Source organism: Hyalella azteca, unplaced genomic scaffold (genome assembly GCF_000764305.2).
Source record: "Hyalella azteca isolate HAZT.00-mixed unplaced genomic scaffold, Hazt_2.0.2 contig4650, whole genome shotgun sequence".
NCBI lineage: Eukaryota > Metazoa > Arthropoda > Malacostraca > Amphipoda > Hyalellidae > Hyalella > Hyalella azteca.
Window position 1 is genome coordinate 256,773 of NW_025934862.1, and position 23,417 is coordinate 280,189.

Consider the following 23,417-nt stretch of genomic DNA (forward strand, 5'->3'; position numbering starts at 1 on the left):
ATTCTTTCTCTCTTTCAGGACTTCATTCTAAAATGTATGTTGGTTCGGTAGGCTCAGTAGCAAATTTCTTAAGTGTTTTCATCGGTTTATCGTGCAAATCTTGCAATCTATATTGAGACAGCCTAAAATTACTCGACTTTATTAAATCCTCGGAGCATTTTTCTTTTACGGACTCTTTAGTTGATTTATCCATGTATGACTTGCATGTGTATGGACGTAAACTTTACTAAAATACTGTTAAATAGAAACCGTTATTGCTAATTAGCAGCTTTGTCGGTCTATTGTTCTGTCTCGCTGCAACTAAAATTGTAATTATCCCACAAAACTTTGGAAATTCTCTCGTGAAACGTCCAGAACATTCAGCCTTCTAGAAGTTTCTAGACGGTTCTAGACTTCTAGAACTCTCTCACAAATTTCGCTGTATACATTCTAGACGCCTCAGGAACTCTCGCTGTGAGTGAACTTTCTGGAGCCCTTCACAAGTAAATCTCAAGTCCTAGTGTGCTATAAGTTTCTATAATAATGGTTCGATACATTTTGAATTTGTTCAGGTGTCCGTTATATGGCTACGAGTGGCTTTAGATCTTATAGCAACCAACACTGCATTGAAGCCTTTGAATTTCATTTTAGCATATGATTTCGACTCTTTCAGTAGAAAATATCTAACTAGCAAGGGAGACCATTATTTAATGATTAATTTTGCAGTAAAAATCAAATATTCAAGATCATTTAAGACTAGTGCTTGTTAGTAACTAGTGAGTGAGCGTGACGCTGAAGTCTGACTGTTGAAATGTAACCTAATTCATATCAATGGTAGGGACATCGTTTAGAAAGAAATTTATTAATTTTTACTTTACTCTCTCTTTATTAACGCTCAACACGATGTTTTTAGGATGCAAATTAACTTCCTAAAAATTCGTTCGAAATGCAAATAAAAGACATCACATAGCAAGAAAAAGTAACGCTTAATTCTACTTAAATCGCATAATAAAGAATATTACGAATATAATCGCGTTACAGCAAACAAGAACTGTGACGAAGTGAAGAAAAAATTTTTAGTATTGTCGTACAAAAGAAATAAATTTGGTCCAATAAATTATAATCTTTCATACCCAAAGTAAACTTTTAAACATCCGCAAAGAATTTTAATTAAAGATAGCTTCGCTGTTAGTGAACATTTAATGAAAGATCATAATTTGTAACCCTCGGTGATCTAGAATTAGAAATTCTTAAAACGGGAACATTTCTGTATGCCTTGCAGCTCTCCAATTTACTAGGCCGTACTATTACACGTCGGTTCCAGATAGGTGAATAATGTTAGGAACTTTCTGAGCCTTATTATGGGTTAAGAAAGTTGAACCAAACAGTAAACTGAAAAATCCACATCGGCAGTAAACGAAATATGGAAAAGACATTAATTAATTGCTGATTACTCACAATAAAGTCCCCATTTGAGGACTGGTTTTTGTTATAAGATTATCTTGTAGAGCACAAACTGCCGATTTAAGGGAAGAACAAACTTAATATTTATCACATTAAACAAAAGGACACGATAAGAAAAGACGCTAAATCTAATGGAATGTCACAGTTAATACATCAGAACTCAATTATTAACAACCGAAGAAATTGATCACGAAAGACTCATTTTGTAGCGGATAAGACTACCGTGCGCTAGAGGAACGCTTCACTGCAATGCGTGCGTAGAACTTGAACGCGAGGCTTGCAAGAAAAATTGATAGCGTAATAATATAACTATGATGTCTTTGTCCACAGCAAGGTTAGTGTCGCGTTAATGACATATCCTGACAAGTTATGAGAAAGGAAGACAAAACTATTGCCAACCTCGAGACATAACTGACAATAACATAGATACATAATTCTGCAGTAAGTTTGTAGGCGATATCCACGCATTTATTTGCAGTGAAAAAGCCGTACGGAGCACGAAATGCAAAGACATTTGTGACATTAATAATTTATGTCGATAAATTTTATTGATCTTGTGTGGTTATACGAAGTTATCTTTGCTACACGAAGGTTAATGGGGTGATATAAGAGTAATATAGATAGAGTGAATCTCATAAATCGCATTCTAATACCTGCCAATAAAACAAATTAGGATATGTACTAACAAAATATGTCGACGCTTATGAATTTCGCTATTCAAATAACAAGTAGAATAACATGTAGACAATCGTTTTCTTAATCAGGAGTTTTCAAATAATAAATAATTCAAATATTAAACACCGACCAATCCTTATGACGGTGCTAGCAGCCGGTCAGGATGAATAGCAATTGCGCGTTCATACGTCATTATATTATATTATTTATGTTATATTATACGTCAGCGACTCGCCAATACGACACCAACAACAGCATCTGAATGGGACAAACTCCAAGCCTGAGGCCACCGAAGAGGCTTCATGATCATGCAACGTAATATAACATCTCAACTTCGGCACAAAATTTATTTTCTTCAGAAACGCCACAAACCACTTATCGCTGATCCAATTGATTAGTTATATAGAGTGTATTAACTCAAATACTGACACGAATTTATAAAAAAAAAATCTTACAAAGCGGTGGGAAATCCAAAAAGAAAAAACACAGCTACAAACGAGTCCCACCAATATTTCTGTCACATAAATCTACGGCAGCAGTCCAGGCAAATAACATACAATAAGACTACATTAAGAGGTGTAAAATGAATGCCAGACAATCAATGCCTGCCTCACCGAGGGAAATGATGCAAGAGTGGCGGTATGAATGCCAGTTGCTTGGTAACACTAACATCAGCTCGGCCAATTATACGGATGCATTTTCGGTCAGCCATTACAGGCGCACGCATATCTCCAGGACTGAAATTGGCGAAAACGACAACTAGAGAAATTCATCAGACTGAATTAACTAAAGATAGCCTCGCTGTCAGTGAGCATTTAATGAAAGATCTGAAGCTCTAATGGAAGATATGAAGTTACATGAAGCTCTGGAATAGCGATCACTGCCTTCGTATTTAGTCCGGCCATTCTCGTGTCTTTGAGAAGGTGGGAATTAAAATCCTAAACCTTTATAGGGATGTCGACTACAAACTATTTCGGGTCCTTGACATACAGGAAGTATGAATATTTTTAAAAGGTTGTTGTGTCAGCTAAACCCTGACCGGGAGTGAATAACATCGGGAATAAATGACTTTCCAGTGTTGAATTTACCAGCAGGTTTGAATTTACGAAATACTAGCAGGTTTGTCTCCTGGACTGAACCTTGGACTGAAAGATCGTAAACAAGCATTTGGAAAGTTATTTACATTTTTTCGTTTTAGATTGCGAATAGCCTAACATTGTTCACAAAAAGATTGATGGCTCGTCGATTTCTGTATTTCGATTTGGTTCTCAACTGTACGTAATAACATTTCAGTAACAACACCAACACTAGTAAGCCACAACTGAAGGATTAATTGCTTATGCATCAAACATTACAGCTTATACAATCCAAACATATACTTTGCAGGCATATTTTATACCTCTCAAAATGATACAAAATGTTACCCAGCGCCTAAATGATGCATTTCGTAAATCGAACGTCAAATTTGAAACAAATAACTGTTTTTAACGAGGTAAAGTATTTAATAAAATATATAGGAATTAAAATTTCACATAAGTAATAGCGACCAAATCTTTTAGAAACTGTGACCAACCGCACTCAAACGATGTGTTAGAGGTGATACTGATCCGGCTACTTTTTCCGCATGTTTTCTTCTATTAAATATCAACATAAACAAATAATATGATTTATCAGGCAACGAATGACACATCAAAATGACACGCTGCAGAGGCCGTGAGTTAGACGGTGCAAGCAAGAGCAGTGCCAGTAGTGGTGTTATGGGTGTTCCTATGTTATCTGAGAGTCTGTTATGGGTGCAATGGGTGTTTCTATGTTACCTGTTCTATGTTACCCAGCGGTGGATCTTTTTTTGTTGTTGCGGTGCCACTAGGAAAGAGTGGAAAAGAACAAGAGGAGGAGCAGAGTGGCCAGAAAGAAAGGGAAATGGAAAAGACTGTAGAAGATGAAAGGCGCATTGCGCGTAATTGGATTGGCTGTAGGTGGTTGAGGGGTGTTTGGGGTTGGGGAAGGGGGAGGGGAGGATGGGAACCCGTCGGGGCTTTGGCTGCATCAGAAAGGTAGGTGATGGGGGTTGGTGGCTCTATTTATATATATACATGCGTTCTCGCTTTTTTTTTATTTTTATTCATTTTTTTGTATTTTCTTGATGAATATGATAATAAGGGGGATGATGATAATGGTGATTGATGATGATGAAGGCGATAGGTGAGTCGCTCGAGACTGGGATAGAGGTGAAGGGTTGGTTGGTATATTCAAAGTTTTCGGTCACGTCTTTGCTGTAGGTCACTCTAGGTGAGTAACATCAGTCCGTCAGTGCGATGGTGTCATGAGTGCTTAGTGTTGTGTTGTTTTGGGACCAGCCACACCCAACTGTTATGAGAACAACTTCGTACGGGTGCCGCATGGTCCGCTGTGTGGTTATTTATACAGAGGTGGAGGTGGGGGACCTAGTGCGAGTGTTTTTGAGCTGTGGAATAGCCGGTGCTGCCTTGCTACGGCGTGTGGGGGGAATGTCAGTTGGTTGAAGAGTGGGGGATCGTATGTTTTGATGGTGGACCAGGTTTTGCGTGCATGTTGGTGGAGGACTGTGTTTATTGTGGGAATGTTGCTTTGTCCATGTAGTGTTTGGGAGGATGTAGCATGCATGCGTCACTGTAGCGCAGTGGTTATAGGGCCGCTGTATGCGCAGTGACGACGGTAGAGCGGCACCGAGATGGAGGAGCTAGACGTGTGTTCGAGCCCCGGGAAGGTCAGTTAAAGTCTCGGTGTCGCTAGTGGACGGCGCATAGTCGCCGTCAAAAGGTGGTGCTTTCAGCATGGCCTTGGGTGTGTGTCCCTAAACACTCTGGGTATGTTATCTGGGGAGATCTTAAGGTCTTAATATGAAGTCGGACCAGTGTGTGTTTGTAATGAATTTCAGAGCCTTATTCTGGACTTTTTGTAGTTGTGATATTGCTGTTTTGGATAGGGTGTGTAGGGGTATTGAGGGATAAATGAGCGCTGACCTAACAAGGGTGAGGTATAGGGTACGTTTTATATTCGGACGAAGGTGATAGAATCTGTATATTTTATGACGATTTGTAAGAGCTATTGCTTTCCACACAGTTACTTGGGACCTAAAACCTTCCCGTTGTTCGTGTATGGGTAGTGAATGTTGTCTATGAAAATGTCGGATGTATTTTTTCTATTGATGGGGATGATTTTGAACTTGGCAGTATTGGTCCTAATTAGCCATTTGTTTTCGAATGTGTTTATCTGTTGGATTGCGTGTTATGTTTGCAGTGCAGCATAGTTGTGTTTGTAGCGTCCTGTTGTTATTTGTGTTATGTCGTCTGCAAATGCTATGTAATCTGTGTTGGGTAGTGGTGGTGGGAGGTCATGTGTGTAGAAGCTATATAATGTGGGGGAGAGACAAGCCGTTGGGGGACACCTGTGTGAAGTTGTAGTGGGGGACCTACGTGGTTGCCAATTTTTATGGATGCTGTTCTGTCTGTAAGGTAGTCTGATAGTGTTTTGGTGAAGGACGGGTGGAGGTTGAGTTGGATGATTTTGTACTGGAGTCCGGTGTGCCAAACCTTGTCAAAGGCTTTGGTCACATCGCGGAGCACTATGCCAGTGGTGTGTCTTTGTGCTAACTGTATGGCTAGTGTTTCGTGGAATGTGGCCAGTGCTGTGTGTGTCCCTCTGTGTTTCCTAAAACCGTGTTGTCTAGTGTTGTGTATGTTGTGAATGGAAAGGTGTTCGTATAATCTGTTGTTGAGTGTTTTATCTAGAAGCTTCCCGTGGATGTCGAGTAGTCAGCGAAATCGGTCTGTAATTTTGGACTTGGTGTTGTGAAGTGTTGGGTTTGGGGAGGAAGATCATGACGGCGTGTTTTAGTGAGTCGGGAAAGTAACCAGCGGAAATAAAGTGATTGAATATGTATAGAAGGTAGTGTATCATGTTTTTGGGTAGATGTTTGAGTTGGAGGGTTATGATGCCAGTGGGGCCGGGTACTTTCTGTTTAAATGTTTTGAGTGTACGTAATAGTTCTCTGGTGGTGATGAGTGGGAAGTCTACTGGGTGGAGTCTTGCAAGGTCACCTGTATTGTGTAGAGAAATGAGGTGTATATTGTTGTTGACTTGGTCTTCTATGGTGTGAATGTGTTCTCTATGTTAAACTTTTCGTTGTCTGTGTCGTTCTGTGTGAATATGTCCTGCTAGTGTGTGCGAAAGATGGATTCTTTTTGTTCGGGTGTGTCATGTTGTATGTTGTTGTGTTTGAGGTATGGGACAGCTTGTTTAGTGTTGGAACCTATCATGCGTTTAAGGAAAGACCAGAATTTTTGGAGGTCTGTTTGTGTTTCCAGAGTGTTGATGAGGTCCTTCCAAGTCTGTGTTTGTATGTGTCTGTATGCTGTGTGTAGTTGTTGGCGTAGGGTAATGAGTTGTCTGTTGAGTGCAATTGATGGTCCGTGTGTGTGAATGTGTTGGAGTGTAGCTTGATATTGTGTTTGTATGTGTAATATTTCGTGATTAGGTTTGATGATGCAATGTGTTATAGTGGGGATAGAGGTGTCGGTTGCATCCTGTATGTGTTGTGTCCATTTGTCTAAATGTGTATCTATTTCTTCTAAAGTAGGGTTTGTTTGTGTGGGGACTGTGTGGTGAGATAGCGTTTGTTTGTATTAGGTCCAGTTGGCTCTATGGAAAAATCTGCGGGGCGAATGGGAATTTGTATGGGGTTAGCAGAAATTGTGGCTATTATTGGAATGTGGTCTGAAGGTGTGATGGGTCCTGGTTGTAGGTGTATGTTGTGAAATGCTTTGTTGTTTGTTAGGACTATGTCTGGTGATGTTGTGCTGTTGTGTGTGATGAGGGTTGGGAAGTATGGGCCGATGTGGGTGCACTTGTGTCGGGTTATGAGTGAGTGTAATTGTTTGCCTACGTGGTTGGAGGATGAGTTCTCTAGTGTGGTGTGTCGTGCGTTTAGGTCTGCGAGATGGTATACGGGATGGGGCCTATTGAAAAGTGTGTGGAAGTCGATGTAGCCTGTGCGGGGTGGGATATATGTCGTTCCTATTGTGATGGGTCCTTGTTGGGTGTCTATTGTGATTGCGAGCATGTCTGTATGAAAGTTAACGTGTAGTTTGTATGGGATATGGCGTTTGATTGCGATGGCAGCACCGGAGTGAATTGTGTTGTCTTTATTGCTGGTGTGAACGATGTAATTAAATATTTTGAGGGAGTGTTATTGTCTATAATGGAGTGATCATTGATTAGTATTATGTCTAGGTCTATATGGTTGTAAATGTTTGCAAGGATGAATCTGTTGTTGTGCCAGTGACGGACGTTGTGTTGTATTATCTTTAGAGAGGGTGGGGGGGTCATTGTGATGGGTGTTTGAGTGTGGAGTGTTTCGTCTTTCTGGTGGTTGTTGTTGTGTGCTTGTCCATGTTGGCGCAGATGTCGTGAGGAATGATATTTATTAATGGTTGGAGTATCTTCATTCTTCACGTTTCAGGTAGTCAAGTATTTTCGATGAGTCAGCGTCCTTCACCGAGAGCTTCAGTCCGTAGTCTTTCTTTCTTAGTTCGTCGGCAAACCAAAGGTTAGGAGGGTCCGTGGGAATTTCGTCTCTGTCTCGTGAACTCCTAAATAGTTTGATGGGGATGGGTTCGTTGAGGCCGGTTCCACTAATGTATGATTCTTTGTATTGTTCGTCAGCGTTTTTCCTTTTTCTAGGGTCGCGGTCTTCTATATCAGTTATGGATTTCAGGGATGGGAGGTCATTTTTTCGATTGTTGTCGTCTTGCTGCGGTTGAGAAAGGTTGAGCGATGAGCGTCTGTGGTCGTCGTCCTCGATGAATTCGGTCTCAGGGGAGAAGTCAGTATCAGGAGTATTGGTCTTAGGTTTGTTGTAGATGTTGAAAATTTTTGCTGAGTCACTGTCGGGGAACGTCGCGTCTATGTCATAGTTGGCTTTCAGGGATTTGGATAGGATGCTACCGAACCCCTCCTGGCGGGAGAGGCTGGCAATATGGGCTTCCAGTATTATGGCTGTTAGTTTCAGTTGAGTCTTGTCCGTCAATGTCAGGCTGTGTTGGGGGATGTTTGTTTGCTGAATTGTTTGTTTGGCGATGTCGACGTAGGTTTGATTGGTCGTAGTCTTGATTGTCTCAACTTCTGTCTATTGTTTGTGTTGAATTTTCTGTTTGCGGTATGGACTGTTTGCTGCTAGTGTACGGCCGTCATTGTGGCAATTGAGACATTTTTTGTATGTGTTTGTGCATTGTGTGTGTGTGATCTTTGGCAGCGCATTCTGAGCATGAAGGTGTAGTTGAGGTGCATAAGTGGGTTGGATGATCTTCAAATTTGTAACATTTGTAACAGATGAGGAGGTGTGTGTAATGTTCCTGTTCACATTGTGATGGGGTGATTTTGGTTTTGTACATGTAAAATCCGTGGGTGAGAATCCGTTGTGCTATCGTGGTGTCTGTGGTGATTATTTTGATGACGTGTGTGTAGTGTTTTATTTGAATGACGTATTGAATGTGTAGTCAGTTCTGTTGGGTTAAGATTAAGATCTCTTGTTTGATTTCGGCGGGGCTGTGGTTACCTACTACGTCTTTGTCCAGTTGCCTAACAAAGATTGTCCTTTTCGCACGTAAGTCGGGTGGAATGATTGGCGTCAGATGAATTTTGTTGAACAGTTCAATCGCTTTTTTGGAGATCAGTTTGTCGATTGATGCGTCGTCTGTCACTGAGTAAAATCCAGAAGCGGTGTCGGTTAGTCGGATAAGTGGGGCGTCTAGTTCTTTGAATGTAGTTTGGAAGATTTTGGGTCGGTCGGTGGGAAGTCTGGGGTCGATTTTCTTAAGTTGGATTCTGTAGGTTTGGGGTCTCGAGGGTTCATGAGTGCTTGGTGATTGATGTGATGATTTTGATGATGATGAGGGAGGGCGACGTGGTGATACAGATGGAAGTCGGGGTCGTGGTGGTTGGTTAGTAGTGGAGCCCCTAGCCCTCTGGGGCAAGCCCATCGGGTTCGAGGCAGTAGTGCTCCATGGGGGAGGGGGGATGAGGGTATGGGTAGGGGGGAGCGAAAACACAAGTATATGATAGGATTGCAGTCGTATGTACAAAAGAAATATAGAGACAGAGGCAAAAAAGTAAAGTCACTAATTCCTAGCGACACTCACGACACGAAGGCTGCTAATCCAAGGCGAGGCTGCTGGTCTGAGGCTTCAGGAGAGCACAATGTGATCACACAAGTTGCCACGAGGGGCCATCGGTGGAGCCAGCTGGCATTTTAGACGCTGGGTGGCAGTTTGGTTATGAGTAACTACCTCAATAATGTACAATGGTACAAAACGCCTAATTTTATCGTCCAAAATAATGATTCCTGAGCATACCAGATCAATCGAATCGACTTCACAAAGATCTTTCTAAATCAATGGATGGTGGCAAATTCGTGATGGGACTGTACATGAGGTTTGGTTAAGCATGAAGATTTTCAGACTGAAAAACCAATGAAAAATATATTGATTCTTATGGTTGACTTCTTGTGCGGTGCAATTGTGCCTATTATCAATGCACGCTGTAGAAAAATGAAGCTGAGTGTCATCAGCTCTTTGAAGCCTATTTACATTTCCTAATGCGGACTTTTAAAAAAATTCTTAGCATCAGCAGAAATATTTACCTATGAACTTTATGACCTTATAGAAGAGTAAGGCCTAAGAACGAGTATAATTGCTCCGAGTCGCTCAGTAGATAATGTAGTCAGGACGAGCAGCCTTTATGCTCTCTGCACCTGCACCTGAAACTTACAAGCAGGCAGCGTGGTCACCTCAGCCGTGACCACGCACTGCACACCGAGGTTGGCTAGAGCACCGCGCACCACCCCGCACGGCAGCGCCAGATACTGTAACAAACAGGAAGCTTTAATGCGAGGTATTGGCTGGGTACTGTAACAAACAGGAAGCTTTAATGCGAGGTATTGGCTGGGTACTGTAACAAACAGGAAGCTTTAATGCGAGGTATTGGCAAGGTATATACTACCGGTATCCTGGATCAAACAGGAGTTTGGCTCATATAGTACGTTTGACACAGTGGTTCTCAAACTTAGGTGTGAATTTCGGTGCTGCTTTAGTTTTGTTTAACAAACAGTGTTTCACATCAACACAGATATTTTGCTGGTAGTGGTGGAGTGATTGTTTTCATTCATCTGAATATATAAATTAAATATAAGAAAATACGTGAAAGCTGTAGCACGATGATTACGTCATGTCATATGGACAATAAAGTGAAAATTTAAGAACCAGTGGCTATACAAAACATTGGAATGGTTGCTAAGGGAATTAATTCAAAGCTTTAGTGAAAAGTCCGTAGATTTAATGAGGAGTTATCCTAGCAGTAAATATATTGTTGTCACATAGGAAGACTGTTGTGGCTTCAAGGAGAGAATTCAATTGACCCAAGGGTAGGTAGTTACTTTGGGGGACAGGAACCCAAAATTGTGAATAATTGTCTTTAATGAGGAGCAAATCCTGGTTAAACAAATGATAAGCCAAGTACTGTACCTACCAAACAATTCCAGGAACAGATAATTTTATTACTTTTAAATCTGGATGTTGGCAAAATCATTTTTTGTTGAGAAAACTAAGAATAAAACCAAAATTCAATCATAAACAAATAGTACTTTTCACTCATCGAATTTCAAAAATTGTTATAAATAACTATCCTATTTAGGTTGATCAATATATTAGGAGCAAATAACCATCATGAAAGCTTCTACCTCAGATATCTCATGACTTACCTTAGGAGCCTGTTCCAAGTACTGTTTACTTCTGGACATTGAAGTGAAGAACCTAAATGCATTGTCATGAAGAACATAGAAACCTTGATGGTTTGTGCGCAAGTTGTCAACTTCTTTTCTGTAAACAGCACTCCAAACCACTTTGCACACATATTTCAGTAGATCCAGTTCATCATTGAAGCGTAGAGATTCTCGACTCAATCTGAAATGAAATTACACTTTGTGATTGAGAACATGAAGATGAATTAACCAGTGCAGTAAATCTCTATTTATTTAAAACCTTTATAGGTACAAGTACATGCAGAAAATTTTTACCTTTAATTGCTGCTAGAACAAATGCAAATGAAATCATAAAAGGCCTATCTTCTGACTATTACTCATTATCAGACTCAGATAAATTAATTCAGCAAATAGACCAAGCCCCAGAACTGATACAAAGTGTGAAGCTGGTTACTTAACAGTGTTTAGTCACAAAACAATGTCAAATCATCTGGCAAAGATAAGACTCCACAAACAATGAGGACAGAAATAAAAGACAAATTCAGTCACTATTTCTACGGTTATTTACGGATTAATGTATAGAAAGTATTTCGTGGCAAATGAAATTTTAAGTGGTTAAACTGCCAAGTTAAGTATATATCAATATTAGTCATTCATAGAGGTTTTAGTTTTAAAATTTCAAGATGTTGAAAATATGCTTCCATGTATTTATATACCTGTCTGCTAATCTGTAGCCTGTTGAGTATCCCATGTGTTCAAGCTTAGATGTTGCATCATCCTGGAAAACAATGGAACATTAATTGATCAGAATAAATTGTCAAAATTTATTTTATTCTATTCAACTGGTGAAATGAAATTTGAACTTTAATTTTCAAAGGCATAGCAACAGATTTAATAATTAGTGCATGAAATTCAAAAGGTCACACATGAGATGAGTGTAGGTGCGTATGAGATTCTAAAGATTTAATATGTGAACTGGGCTACTTAGTTAAATAAAATATATAGGTATACACATGTGTTGTGCAAATAAGTCTTCCTCATTGAGAAGACTAGGTAGAGACTAGGAAATATAATGGTAGTCTTTAATCACCAAAACATTTTTGTGCATAGCAAAATACCATTGGATTTTAAAAAGGAATGCAAGACAACACTACAAACAAACAGAAGTAGGTACATATGAAAAGTGAATGATGGAAATTATTGTAGTGTATAAAGATTGGTAAATTCCTACTTGCTATTAAAATCTAGCAGCTTCAAAACAGCTTATTCTCAAATAGTTAGTAATCCCCTGGCTTGATTATTTATTTTTTGTTAACAATTAGATGTGAGATTATTCATCTAGCAGGCAGCTCATAGCTCTGAAAATGTTGGGAAATTAGTCACAGCTTGGACAGTAAATATTTCCACCCCTGGTATAGCATATATACTGTCAAATGGGACAGGTTTGAGCATTTTTTGTTAATAACTTCTTACCATGAAACATTTCATAAACAAGTTTGGGCTCATTTTAAAAGTCTTTGCAAGGGCTTTTGTACCGTCAACCAGGGCTACTCGGGACGGTTTTAAGCGTTTTTTGTTAACAACTTCTTATCATGAAACATTTCATAAACAAGTTTAGGCTCATTTTATAGCTCTTTGCGAGGGCTTTTGTACCGTCAACCGGGGCTACTCGGGACGGTTTTGAGCGTTTTTTGTTAATAACTTCTTACCATGAAGCATTTCATAAACAAGTTTAGGCTCATTTTATAGCTCTTTGCGAGGGCTATCGTATGGCATCTTCAAAAAAATTCCATATGCTATTCGTAAGGTGCCAGAAGCAAAAAAAGAGTGTCCCGAGTAGCCCCGTCAAACGGGGCTACTCGGGACACTTGGAATAAAACATCATTTCAAAATATTTGAAGCATGCAGAGTGTACTCATCCATTACTAACAGTACTCTGAAGTCCTCCTCTTTCATTGTAGATGATGTAGAGGTAGAATAAATGACATTTTCAGTGATTTTTACTTGTTTTTCCTTTATTGATGAATGATGATATTACCATAAACATTAATTACGGTCAACTGGGGTGACTTCTGCCCCAATTTTTATTTTGTTTTGCAAACAAAAACGGGGTCGTAAACGCTGGGGTCATAAACCCCAGGGTCGTGAACAAGGTCATAAATGCCAGAGTGACTTTGGCCATCATTTATGACCCTGCTTTTGTTTGCAAAACAAAATCAAAAACGTGGCCAAAGTCACCCCAGTTGAGGGTACCATATTATTGATGCAATATTACTGTATTATTGACGTGATATTACCGTATCCATGAACATGCCATTGAGCATTTACAACAACCTTGTTCACTGCAAGCTTCATATCAGCAGCCTTATAGCACTTTTTTGTATCTGTAAGCTTACAGGACGGCTTGTAATTTCACACCGTTTTAATTGGGTTAAGTGAATTTACTACCGTATAAAAAAAATAATAACTCAGTGCTCACTGCGGTGAGTGACAGAGCGCATTTTCTTGTCGACAAAAACTTGAGGTCACGGACAGACGGACAGACAGACAGACGGACATGGCGAGCACAATAGTGAATTTTTTCCATAAATGAGAAAATGTGCTAAAAAGATTGTGAAAAACAGACCTGAAACAGAAAGGAATGTTATAGTGACAACCATCATATGTTTTGGAGAAATAAATCATTGTTTAGGTCAATTACTTTTCATTCTACGATGCCTGGTGGCTGGTGCACAATTCTAAATATGACATTCTATGCACAATTTTGTGATGACAGATGATGCACTAATTTTTTGATAAGTGGACTTTTCTTCGCTCAGCAAGGTAAATGTAATCAATATTCTTTGTTTTTAATCAATTTTTTTCTTGACTGGAGCCTTTGCTAACTGAGGTTCTACTGTAAATGCGCTTTTGGGGGTTTCCCGAATAGCCCCGGAGGGGTGTCCCGGGTAGCCCCGCCGTGCGGAAATGACCGCCATTTTTTTTGGAATGAGATAGGCAAAATCTGTCAATTACGTTTTCAAGCCGACACCTGGGTGCAACTTTTATGTATGTAAAATTTTTTAATACAGTGAATATTTTTTTTACTACACACCTTGGCAGAAGTAACTTTTCAAAATAGCGTTTTTCACCATTTTTTTCAGGAATTTTTCAAAGCTAGTAAATGTCATATTTTTCGACTTCCTTTATACTACATAGATAGAAAAAATGTTGTTTAGGCCACTATATTTAGTTAAGCAATATTCCAATTAGTTTCGCTACTATGACTGTTTTACGAAGTGTTAGAGGTGCGTCCCGAGTTGCCCCGCCAGTCCCGAGTTGCCCCGGTTGACGGTACTCAATAGATTTCAACTAAACTTTGAATATAAATACCTAACCTCCCAACGGTGATGTTTAGCTTGTACAATTTTTCTATTTTGCTTTCGTTCCCGAGTTATACAGATGTAGGAGGAACAACCGGCTTTTCTACCAGCCGGTTTAACTAAGCACCGCTTACGAATATCCGTATACTTATAGCGTATAACTTGCAAACGAAGGCAAAACGGAAAAATTGTAGCAAGGTAAACATCACCGTTGCTGAGGTTAGGTATTTAAATACTAAGTATCGTTCAAATCTATTCAGTAGTTTTGGAGGAAATTTCTTGATTACTGCGAATTTAAGCACATATTGCTGTTTAAATCACGAATGAAGGTGAAATGAAAAAAAAACTCGCAAACAAAGGCGCAATTTAATAAATTTTCACAAGCTAAACATTAAACATTACCTACCGTTCGGTAGTTAGGACTGAAAATTCAAAATTTCATTCGAATCTGTTCAATGGTTGGAAGAAATTCCTTGTTCACTGTGAATTTTGGCCCTTATTGCCATATAACTATGGCAAAAGCAAATGAAGGCAAAATTAAAAAAAAAATTCACAAACTAAACATTACCGCTAGGTCCTAATGAATATGTGTACCAAGTTTCAACGAGTTAAGTTCATTAGTTTGAGAGATATTCCTTGATCATTTAATTTGGAAATTGGCCGTGAGACCAGCTGCGAGTCCGGCCGTCAATTTGTCCGAGACGTAAACCCAGGAGAGGTTAAAAATAAACAGATCTGGGTGAAAAAACCATCGCTGGGAGTCATGAAATGCTGCACGTGTTGTATACAAATTGTCCAACAAACGTTGGAACTTCTGACTTTGACTTCGGCCTGCCGCCCCTCTTATTGCCCACCAAATGCCCTCATCTTTTGTACCGCCCCCCAAAATCTTTCTACCGCCCCTAGGGGGGCGATATAGCCCACTTTGGGAACCACTGGTTTAGCTGCTACAACATTTCTACGAAATGTGGGACGTGCAGCCCTATTTACCACGCCTGTCCCTTTTTACCCCGTTTGACGGTACTTCTAAATTATTTCTAGAAAATATTATTACTCATTTTTAATTTGATGAAAAATTATTGAATAGTTTATGCCACATACAAATTTATCGACCAAAGACATATACCATCCTGAAATGAGGTTGGACTGCAAGTTTGATAGTTCAAACTTCGATGAAACCAAAGCCACTAACTTGACAGTGCTGACAGGTGACAGTGGCTATGCTACCAATGGATACCATATTTTCATAACATGAAAAAAAGTTTAACAAGGAGTGTTCAACTGTGAGCAAAAACGTCATTTATTGAGCGAGAAATGTTTCCCGTTGCAATGCCCAGTGCATGTTTGTTACTTTGATGGAGCGCCCGCCAACTAATAAACAAATATGTTGTTACTAAGCTAAGCTTCTCAAGTCTTGACCAGGGAATATCAGTAACACTGCCGAGTTACCTGCTCTGTTGCTTTCGTCACTAAAGTAAAGGCATTAGGCACTACACTACTCTACATCTATTCTATTAAATGGAAAAGACTAATTTACTACCGCCTATCGTACGTTTGGTCTGTAGTTTAATATAGCAAGACATTTATATACGTCTAGAATACAAATTGGAAAGTAGCCACTATCCTTCCCTTGGATATGAAATGTCCGGAAAATACTTATTTACATATTTGGTGTGACTGTCAGTAACAATGATAAGGGTTTTAATTGGCTAGAATTCATACTACTAAAGCACATAAAGAAGAAATGCCATTATACATTTAAGTTTGTTTAGTTGTGGCTTGAAATGTGACTGTTGTGTACATACATATAGAGGCCTGAGGAATAATCGTGTGTATCTTAAAAATACTTGCAGTGTTGAGTATATTTTTTCGAAAATATGAAGAGCTTATAAGTTTCGTTCTAATTTTAATTTTGGAGTTAAATGAGAATACCATACTAAGTGAGCCTTAGTGAGGTTTACTGTGGAATGGAACGGGACTTTTTTTAAGTGTTTATAAGCTACTTTAAATTTTTATTATTAATGTTCGAGTGTAGTTTGTGGAAGCAAATCGTCATGTGTTTACAAAGTTAGCTACGAGTACATGGTGTCAATGACAGCTTGCCTTAGATATGTAGGCTCTATGAGAGCCTCCATTCTTAAGGACACTCAACTTACATGATGTATTCATCTCTCATTATTTTCTAGATCCTCGAAGAACAGAAGCAGGCATGGATGAGGGCATGGAACTGGAAGTAGGCATGTTGAAGAGAGACCTGTTCTCACCACACCTGTGTGCTACCATCTGACCATGCCTGTTCGCTACAATCTCACCACACCTGTATGCAGTGATATCACCGCACCTGTTTGTTACAGCCTCACTACACGTGTTTGCTATGGTCTTAACTCACCCATTTGCCAAGGTCTGTACCAATTGGGACTCTTAAGCTTTACCTATGTCACAATAATGAGGATCAATCATCTACTGATGGATTTACAGAAGGAAGTGCTGAGGCACTAACAAACCAAGTCACTAGGACAATAAAGAAGCTTTGTCTTGCATCAGGACAATGCCTCTCCTATGCTAATAATACCGTTAATTCTTGTACACCATTTTGCCTTGAATAAATTGTCAAATATGCCTCTGAACGTCTTCTTTCACTCAGTAATTTATACATATGTATTGGGTAAATCGGGGTTATCTCCCAAAACCTGGTTTCTCGAGTTCCCAGAAGTCTCCTGCCAGCTGGTAAAGATGCCGCGATGCATGATGGAGAAGTATGTACGAGTTTAACTTTTCAAACATGAGTGCAACTGTGAACTACCGATTTTATGCACCAATTAGCCATGAATGGAATGCCTAGCATATTTATATGCATGAGCAAACATCAGCGGCGGATCAAGCCTGCCGTCAGTAACTTGCCCATGACACAATAATAATATAATAATAGTATTAGTGGTTTCAACGTTTATTCCACCGTAGGCCTGTTGCCAATTCTCGACATCGCAAAACATTCACACTTTGTTGTGGTCTCAAACATGCAACTCACTGCTCCGATTTGGCTGTGCATCCCCCGGCATCAAAGATTCGATCCAAAAACCGTCGCAGAGGGCTGGGATCGAACCCACACCTCTCTGCTCCAATCCTGGTACTGTAAAATGGGGTTACTTTGACCGGCGGGGTAACTTTGACCACTTTTCATTTTTTAACAAAAAGCCCCAAAACTCAAAAACGATTTGACATAGAAAAATTTTGTCAATGGCCATCAAAGGCCTAATACTGAGGCTACGTAACACAATAGAAAGATTTAAAAAAATGGCATATCTAATAGGTTAAAAATTTAAAAATGTGACCCACGAAAAAGAGCTATTATTCAAAGCCTGTTGGAGTATCCCATCCAATTTTTTTATTTTTTGGTAAAATAACTCCAGGTTTTGATGCATTGTAATAGAACTCTTCTAGTTACATATGCAAAAGACAAATTTTAGAAAAGTGTCATAGTTTGCAAATGGGGGGCGCCGCCCCCCAATGGGGTAACTTTGACCACCTAATGGCAGCCGTGATGGTGTAACATTGACCGGCTTGGAAATTAAGTTAAAATTACCATAGGTACCTATATAACATATTTTATGTTTGATACACCTATTAATGTTTTTTTATGTTTCAGACTCTACAGAGTCTTATATATGGTAATTTTAACTTAATTTCCAAACCAGTCAATGTTACCCCGTAACGGCTGCCATTAGATGGTCACATTTCGCTCATTTGGGGGCGGCGCCTCCCATTTGCAAACTATGACACTTTTCTAAAATTTGTCTTTTGCATATGTAACTAGAAGAGTTCTACTACAATGCACCACAACCTGAGTTATTTAGAGTTATTTTACCAAAAAATAAAATTTATTTTACCACCCGGTCAAAGAAACCCCAAGAGCTGGGGTAACAAAGACCATCACTTTTTTTGAAGTTACATCAAAAAAATGAGAGGCAGGAGCCAGCAATTTATGGTGAGTAAAGCTAGAGTATAGACCTGTATTTTGCATGTTTCAATTTAAGTTCAACTTATCTAGTAAAAAAATGGCATCATTTTGAAAAAAAGTGGTCAAAGTTACCCCATTTCACAGTACTCTAAATTTTAGCCACTGGGCCATCCTGCTCTAAACTAAACTGTGCTCAGCAAACAACGAACTGTGATCAATCAGCCCAGCTCATCAGTGGAATTGCATGAAATCTGACATGCACCACCAAACAACAGATGGAATATGACTTTTGCTACATCATTATATTGTGTAATTTATAGCTCACATCATCTGAGGTTAGGTTTCACATAGTTTAGTTATGTTCCAATATTAATCGTCTTTCGATGAATGATCGTTCTTATCATAGGCTGATTCGATGCACAGGACGGGTTGGTGGTGGGCACCATATGCACTGCAAGGCTGTGGCACTAAATGTCTGAATGATGCAAAAATTGTTGTGCGTTTGCAGATGATGCTAGGCCATACCATAGCAGGCTGTTTTCCAGCTGGCAGATAGGTCTACTTAAATGGATTTGAAAGCCGCAAACACTCAAGGATTCAACACTTGTGGACAGAAGTGTTGAAGGGCAGGCTACATACAGTATTGGAGGAAGGAACCAAGGTGGTATTATCGAAGCAGGGCAGTGTTGGTCTCCAACAAGCGACCCTTTCGAATGGCGTTTCTCTTTCCCCTTTCAAACGGCTTTCCCTTTCAAGCTCTTCTGATAAAACATTTTTTTATTCAATTTCTCTACATGGATAAAAAGGAGTCCCAGGTTAAGAGGGAACCATTTTTAACATGAATTTAGCATTATAGATAGTTTATTTTCTCATTTATTCCTTGAAGTGTGACAAACAAATAGGTCTTCCATCATGCTTGTTTACATTTGAATTAAAAATAAATGATGCGTATTTTGAATGTATGTATGGCCTAAGCATTTGTAAGTATTTTTGAATGTATGGCCTAAGCATTCGTAAACATTTTGAGCCTGTGAAACATACTGTGTGTAGAGCAGGCCTATCTACAAAATTTCATGTTGGTCTAAATATTTTCTAAATGAAAATTAACTCACATTTACCTTCCATTGGTTAGGAATACTTGGCAGTGCAGCAAGAGTGAGAGCAAGTAAATATGATGTTATAAGAGAAGTATGGAAAAGTGTGGCAGTTCCTGGAATAATGTATGGAATGGATGTTATTGCATGGAATGATGGTGAATTGGATAAATTGGAGGTGGTACAGAATAGGATAGCTAGACTGGCTCTTGGAGCCCCTAGATGGATTGCAGTGGAGGCTTTAAGAGGAGATATGGGTTGGAGTACATTTAGAGAGAGAAGAATGAAAGCAGCATTGAGATATAAAGTACGACTGGAAAGAATGGATGATGTACATTGGGCACGCAAAATGTACCTGTGGAATCTGAGAGTGAGCAAATGGGAACGAAAGTGTCATGCAATAGTACGAAAGTGTGAGCTACATGAAACATTGGCTTGCCCTGGGAATAATAGACCAAGAGAGGAATAGATGATAACAGTACAGGGTGCAACAGGTATTGAATGGGATGTCAAAGAATGGAAGAAAGTAATAGAAAAGAGAGTGAAATTGTGTGGTCTAAGAGTATGGAAGCAAGGAATGGAAAGAAAGGACAGCCTGAGATTGCACAAGATGAAAGAAATGCCAAGGTATGAATATATATATATATGATGGAAGTAGAGGTGGAGACTTAATGTTCTGTGTGAGAGCAAATGCGTTGAGTGTGAATGCACGGACATACAGGTGGAATGATAGAAGAGAAGATATTTGCTTTATGTGTGACAGAGGTGAGAGGGAAACTGTAGAACATCTGATGATGGAGTGTGATGCATATGAGCGACATCTGATGATGGAGTGTGATGCATATGAGCGGGAGAGACTGGAAACGATAAGAGTGATACTGGATGAGAAGAATGAGGGTGATGGTGTGATGATGGTGTATGAGCAAACAGGAGATGAATGGATTGCAATGATTGTGGGACTGTCAACAGGGGTAACTGCTGCTATGATTGAGAGTGGAAAGCGATTTTTGGAGAATGCTTGGAGGGTGAGGGAGAGGAGGAGGTTGGCTAGAGTGAAGGCTGGGAGGGTGTAAAAAAAGCAATAATAATAATAAAATTGAAATAACCAAACCATAATAATATCGCAAATAGTCACTCAGGGCCTAAGAGGCCCCATAGCTAATATAATTTATCAAATACACAGTGCAATAATTGATAAATAGCAATAATAAACCAATGAATTTCCCCTTGATTACATCTCGCCCTTAACACAAACTTTCACACCTCTTCTAGCCTCTTCTCTTTAATGTTGCTTCTACCTGGCTTGGTCTCCCTTTCTCCTTCTTACTAACAAATGAAAATGTGATGCGTGGCTGATGGCCATTGCAAAGGCCTGACCCTGAAATTCTTTTTCTCAGAGTCACCATGCCCCAAATCCAAATCCATTAAAAAAATTGGAAATTTTTATAAGATATTCATCATTGCAAATGGATTTTTGCCTAGAATCACACAACACATGTCTTAAATTACTCATCAAAGAGTCTCATAATGTAAAGGATTTTTAGTTTCTTAAATTATATTAGTCATAGCTATAAGGTAGTAGGTAGCCTTCTCAAGTTATTCTGTTTGAGCTTATATTTCATTGCAGGTGAACTGTTTTTGTTCACTGGTTGGCATAGTGACAAACCAGTAAGTTTTTAGAATCAGTTCATTTTTAATTTCCTCATTTACTCAAGATTTCAACAAATTTCTTTTGTATGATAATTCTGGTACGTATCCAAGATAGGTACTTTACTGGTCTACTTATAGGACTCAAAAATGGACTTGCGGAAGAATCTAAAAAATTCTCTGCTTTGCCACTATGCTGGTTGGTCAAAACATCTTAACAAGTGTTTACCAAACTTTGTATATTCGACTCTTTTGTCAATATCATAGAATTTATCATTCCACAAAATATTCAAGTCCATACCTCTGCGGTTTAATACCACACTCTCATCATACTAGTATATATTAAACTATGACAGCAGCAAGAGCGTTATGTCGAAGATGAAGATCTTGAACTTGCCTCTCACTATCAGACTCTTGTAGAACCATGTTATATTTTTGCAATATCATAAGGTAGGCATGCGCATGAGCTAAACTACATGTGAATTAGGTAATAATGTTTAACTCCTATTTCTAGGGCAAAATTTGAGCTTATTCGTGAATCGTGATTGCCTGCCGCGCGGCGCTTGCGTGCCATTGCCACCAAGAATTTGCAACTTTGCAGTTCAAGAATGGCTTTCCATGGCCTGAGAAATAGGCTTACTGCTTGAAAATTCATTAGTTCACGGCTCAAAAAATCCAGTCGCGGCTAACAGAGTACCGGTAGATGTTTTCCTCCCCTGATTATGTTACTAGTGATTTTAAGAAACTTCTGTCCAACTCTCCAAATTGGCACTAGATTATACAGTCTATTAGCTTTTAATTTAAATGGTCATTGCTGGATGAACAACTGTTAGAACTTGATGCACACCACTGTGCAGAGAGTGGATGAATATTGCAAGATCTTTGGCGACGCTTCAGTAGCCAAATTTTCGCCTTCAGAAGATCTTGCTGACACATTTAGATTGAAATCCTTGCATTTAATTTATTTCTCAGTCTTCGGCCAACTATTTAGAAAAAAAGTAAGGTTTCGGTACGTTGGATGGATTACGATGCAGCGAAGCTTGTCCGGAAATCAGTTGCCATGAGTTCCCGCAATAAAATGTAAAGGTTTTTTCGATTGCGTAGTTTCGGTCACATTAGAGCGGTCAGACTGCTTTATTACATGTTCAGTTGACACTTGCTGTACAATCGGACTGTTTTTAGGGTAAAATTAGTTATTTGGGATAACACATGCATGCAACCTTGCTAGTCTGGAAAAGTCCTATTTTTGTCTGAAATATCGCGGTTCAAATATCATATAATTTCAGTAGGTATGAAATCTCGCGGCTCGAATGTCATAAATTTTTGTTTGATTAAAAAATAGCGGTTTGCACTTCGCAAACATGTCATTTCATAAAATTTTCAACTTCCGCAATCCGCATTGCTTTACTGTTCCCGCCAAAAATATCTTGCAGAAAAAACATAAACATTGTAATGTAAACAAATCAACAAAACGTTTTGTTGAAGATCACGCATAGTTGCGGTCATGTCAAAGCGGTCAGACTGCATTAACGTGTACTGAACTTACAGTAGACACAAATTTTATTGTTGCCGTTTGACTGTTTAAGGGTAAAATTAGAGATTTGGGGTAACACGTGCATGGACTTTGTAAATAAATTTGCACCTCGTAAATGGCTTTTCATGGCCAAGATATGGAACTCACGGCTCGGTGAAATGGAATCATGGCTCGTAGAAATGGAATCACGGCTGGCAAATCCATAAAATCACGGCTCAAAAAATTCAGTCGCGGCTTGCCAAGTAGATATATTCCATGCCTGCAACCTTGTAACTAAATAAGTTCGTGGCTTGTAAATAGTTTGTCATTACTCAGCGTAAATGGCTTTTCATTAAAAATTACCCGGCGACACATCTTAAAAATGGTCGGTGACGCTTTGGGCTCAAAACCCCATATATTGGCGACGCTGTTTCCAACTTCTGCGCCCTGGGATGCACACAGTAGCTAGATGCAAATTTAGAAAGTATTTGCCTTTTTTATCAAGCTAGATTTTTAATTTTTTAGTAGGAAATAGGATTCTATATTTAACTTTGAAATATGTATACCTATCACAATTATGTTTACTTGGTGCATTGTTAAACTAGGAATTGGTTCAACCAGGATTAAAATTAGTGTATTAGCCTAGCTAAATTCTGAATTTGAAGGACAAGGACCAAAACAGCAAAACTCTGCAAAAGATCATAGGGTAAACGCGGTATATTCCGACACATTAAGGACGCATCAAGAAATGAAAAACTATAAAAAAACTGTATGCATTACGTAAGTTTTGTTGCCTTCACATGACTCTCAAAACACTTCACTACGCGTCAGCAATGATGAAACGTCACAAAATGTTGCCATATTTATTAAAAAGCCTTTAGAATGGAAACCTACCAAATCCCTATATTCCGTCACTTTGTGTGGCAAC

General features: G+C 39.2%; 1 protein-coding gene across 1 annotated transcript in view; it reads right to left on the reverse strand.

Annotated features, from left to right (window-relative positions):
• Window positions 1–833: 833 nt before the first annotated feature.
• The window catches only part of LOC108678246 (trafficking protein particle complex subunit 6b), a 26,137-nt gene continuing 3,553 nt past the window's right edge, over window positions 834–23,417 (reverse strand). The window contains exons 2-4 of the mRNA XM_018166614.1: window positions 11,632–11,693; window positions 10,916–11,117; window positions 834–10,021 (exon numbers count right to left, since the gene is read on the reverse strand). Of these exons, the coding sequence (XP_018022103.1) occupies window positions 9,896–10,021; window positions 10,916–11,117; window positions 11,632–11,693 (390 nt within the window). The 3' untranslated portion in view covers window positions 834–9,895. The remainder of the gene's footprint in view (window positions 10,022–10,915; window positions 11,118–11,631; window positions 11,694–23,417) is intronic.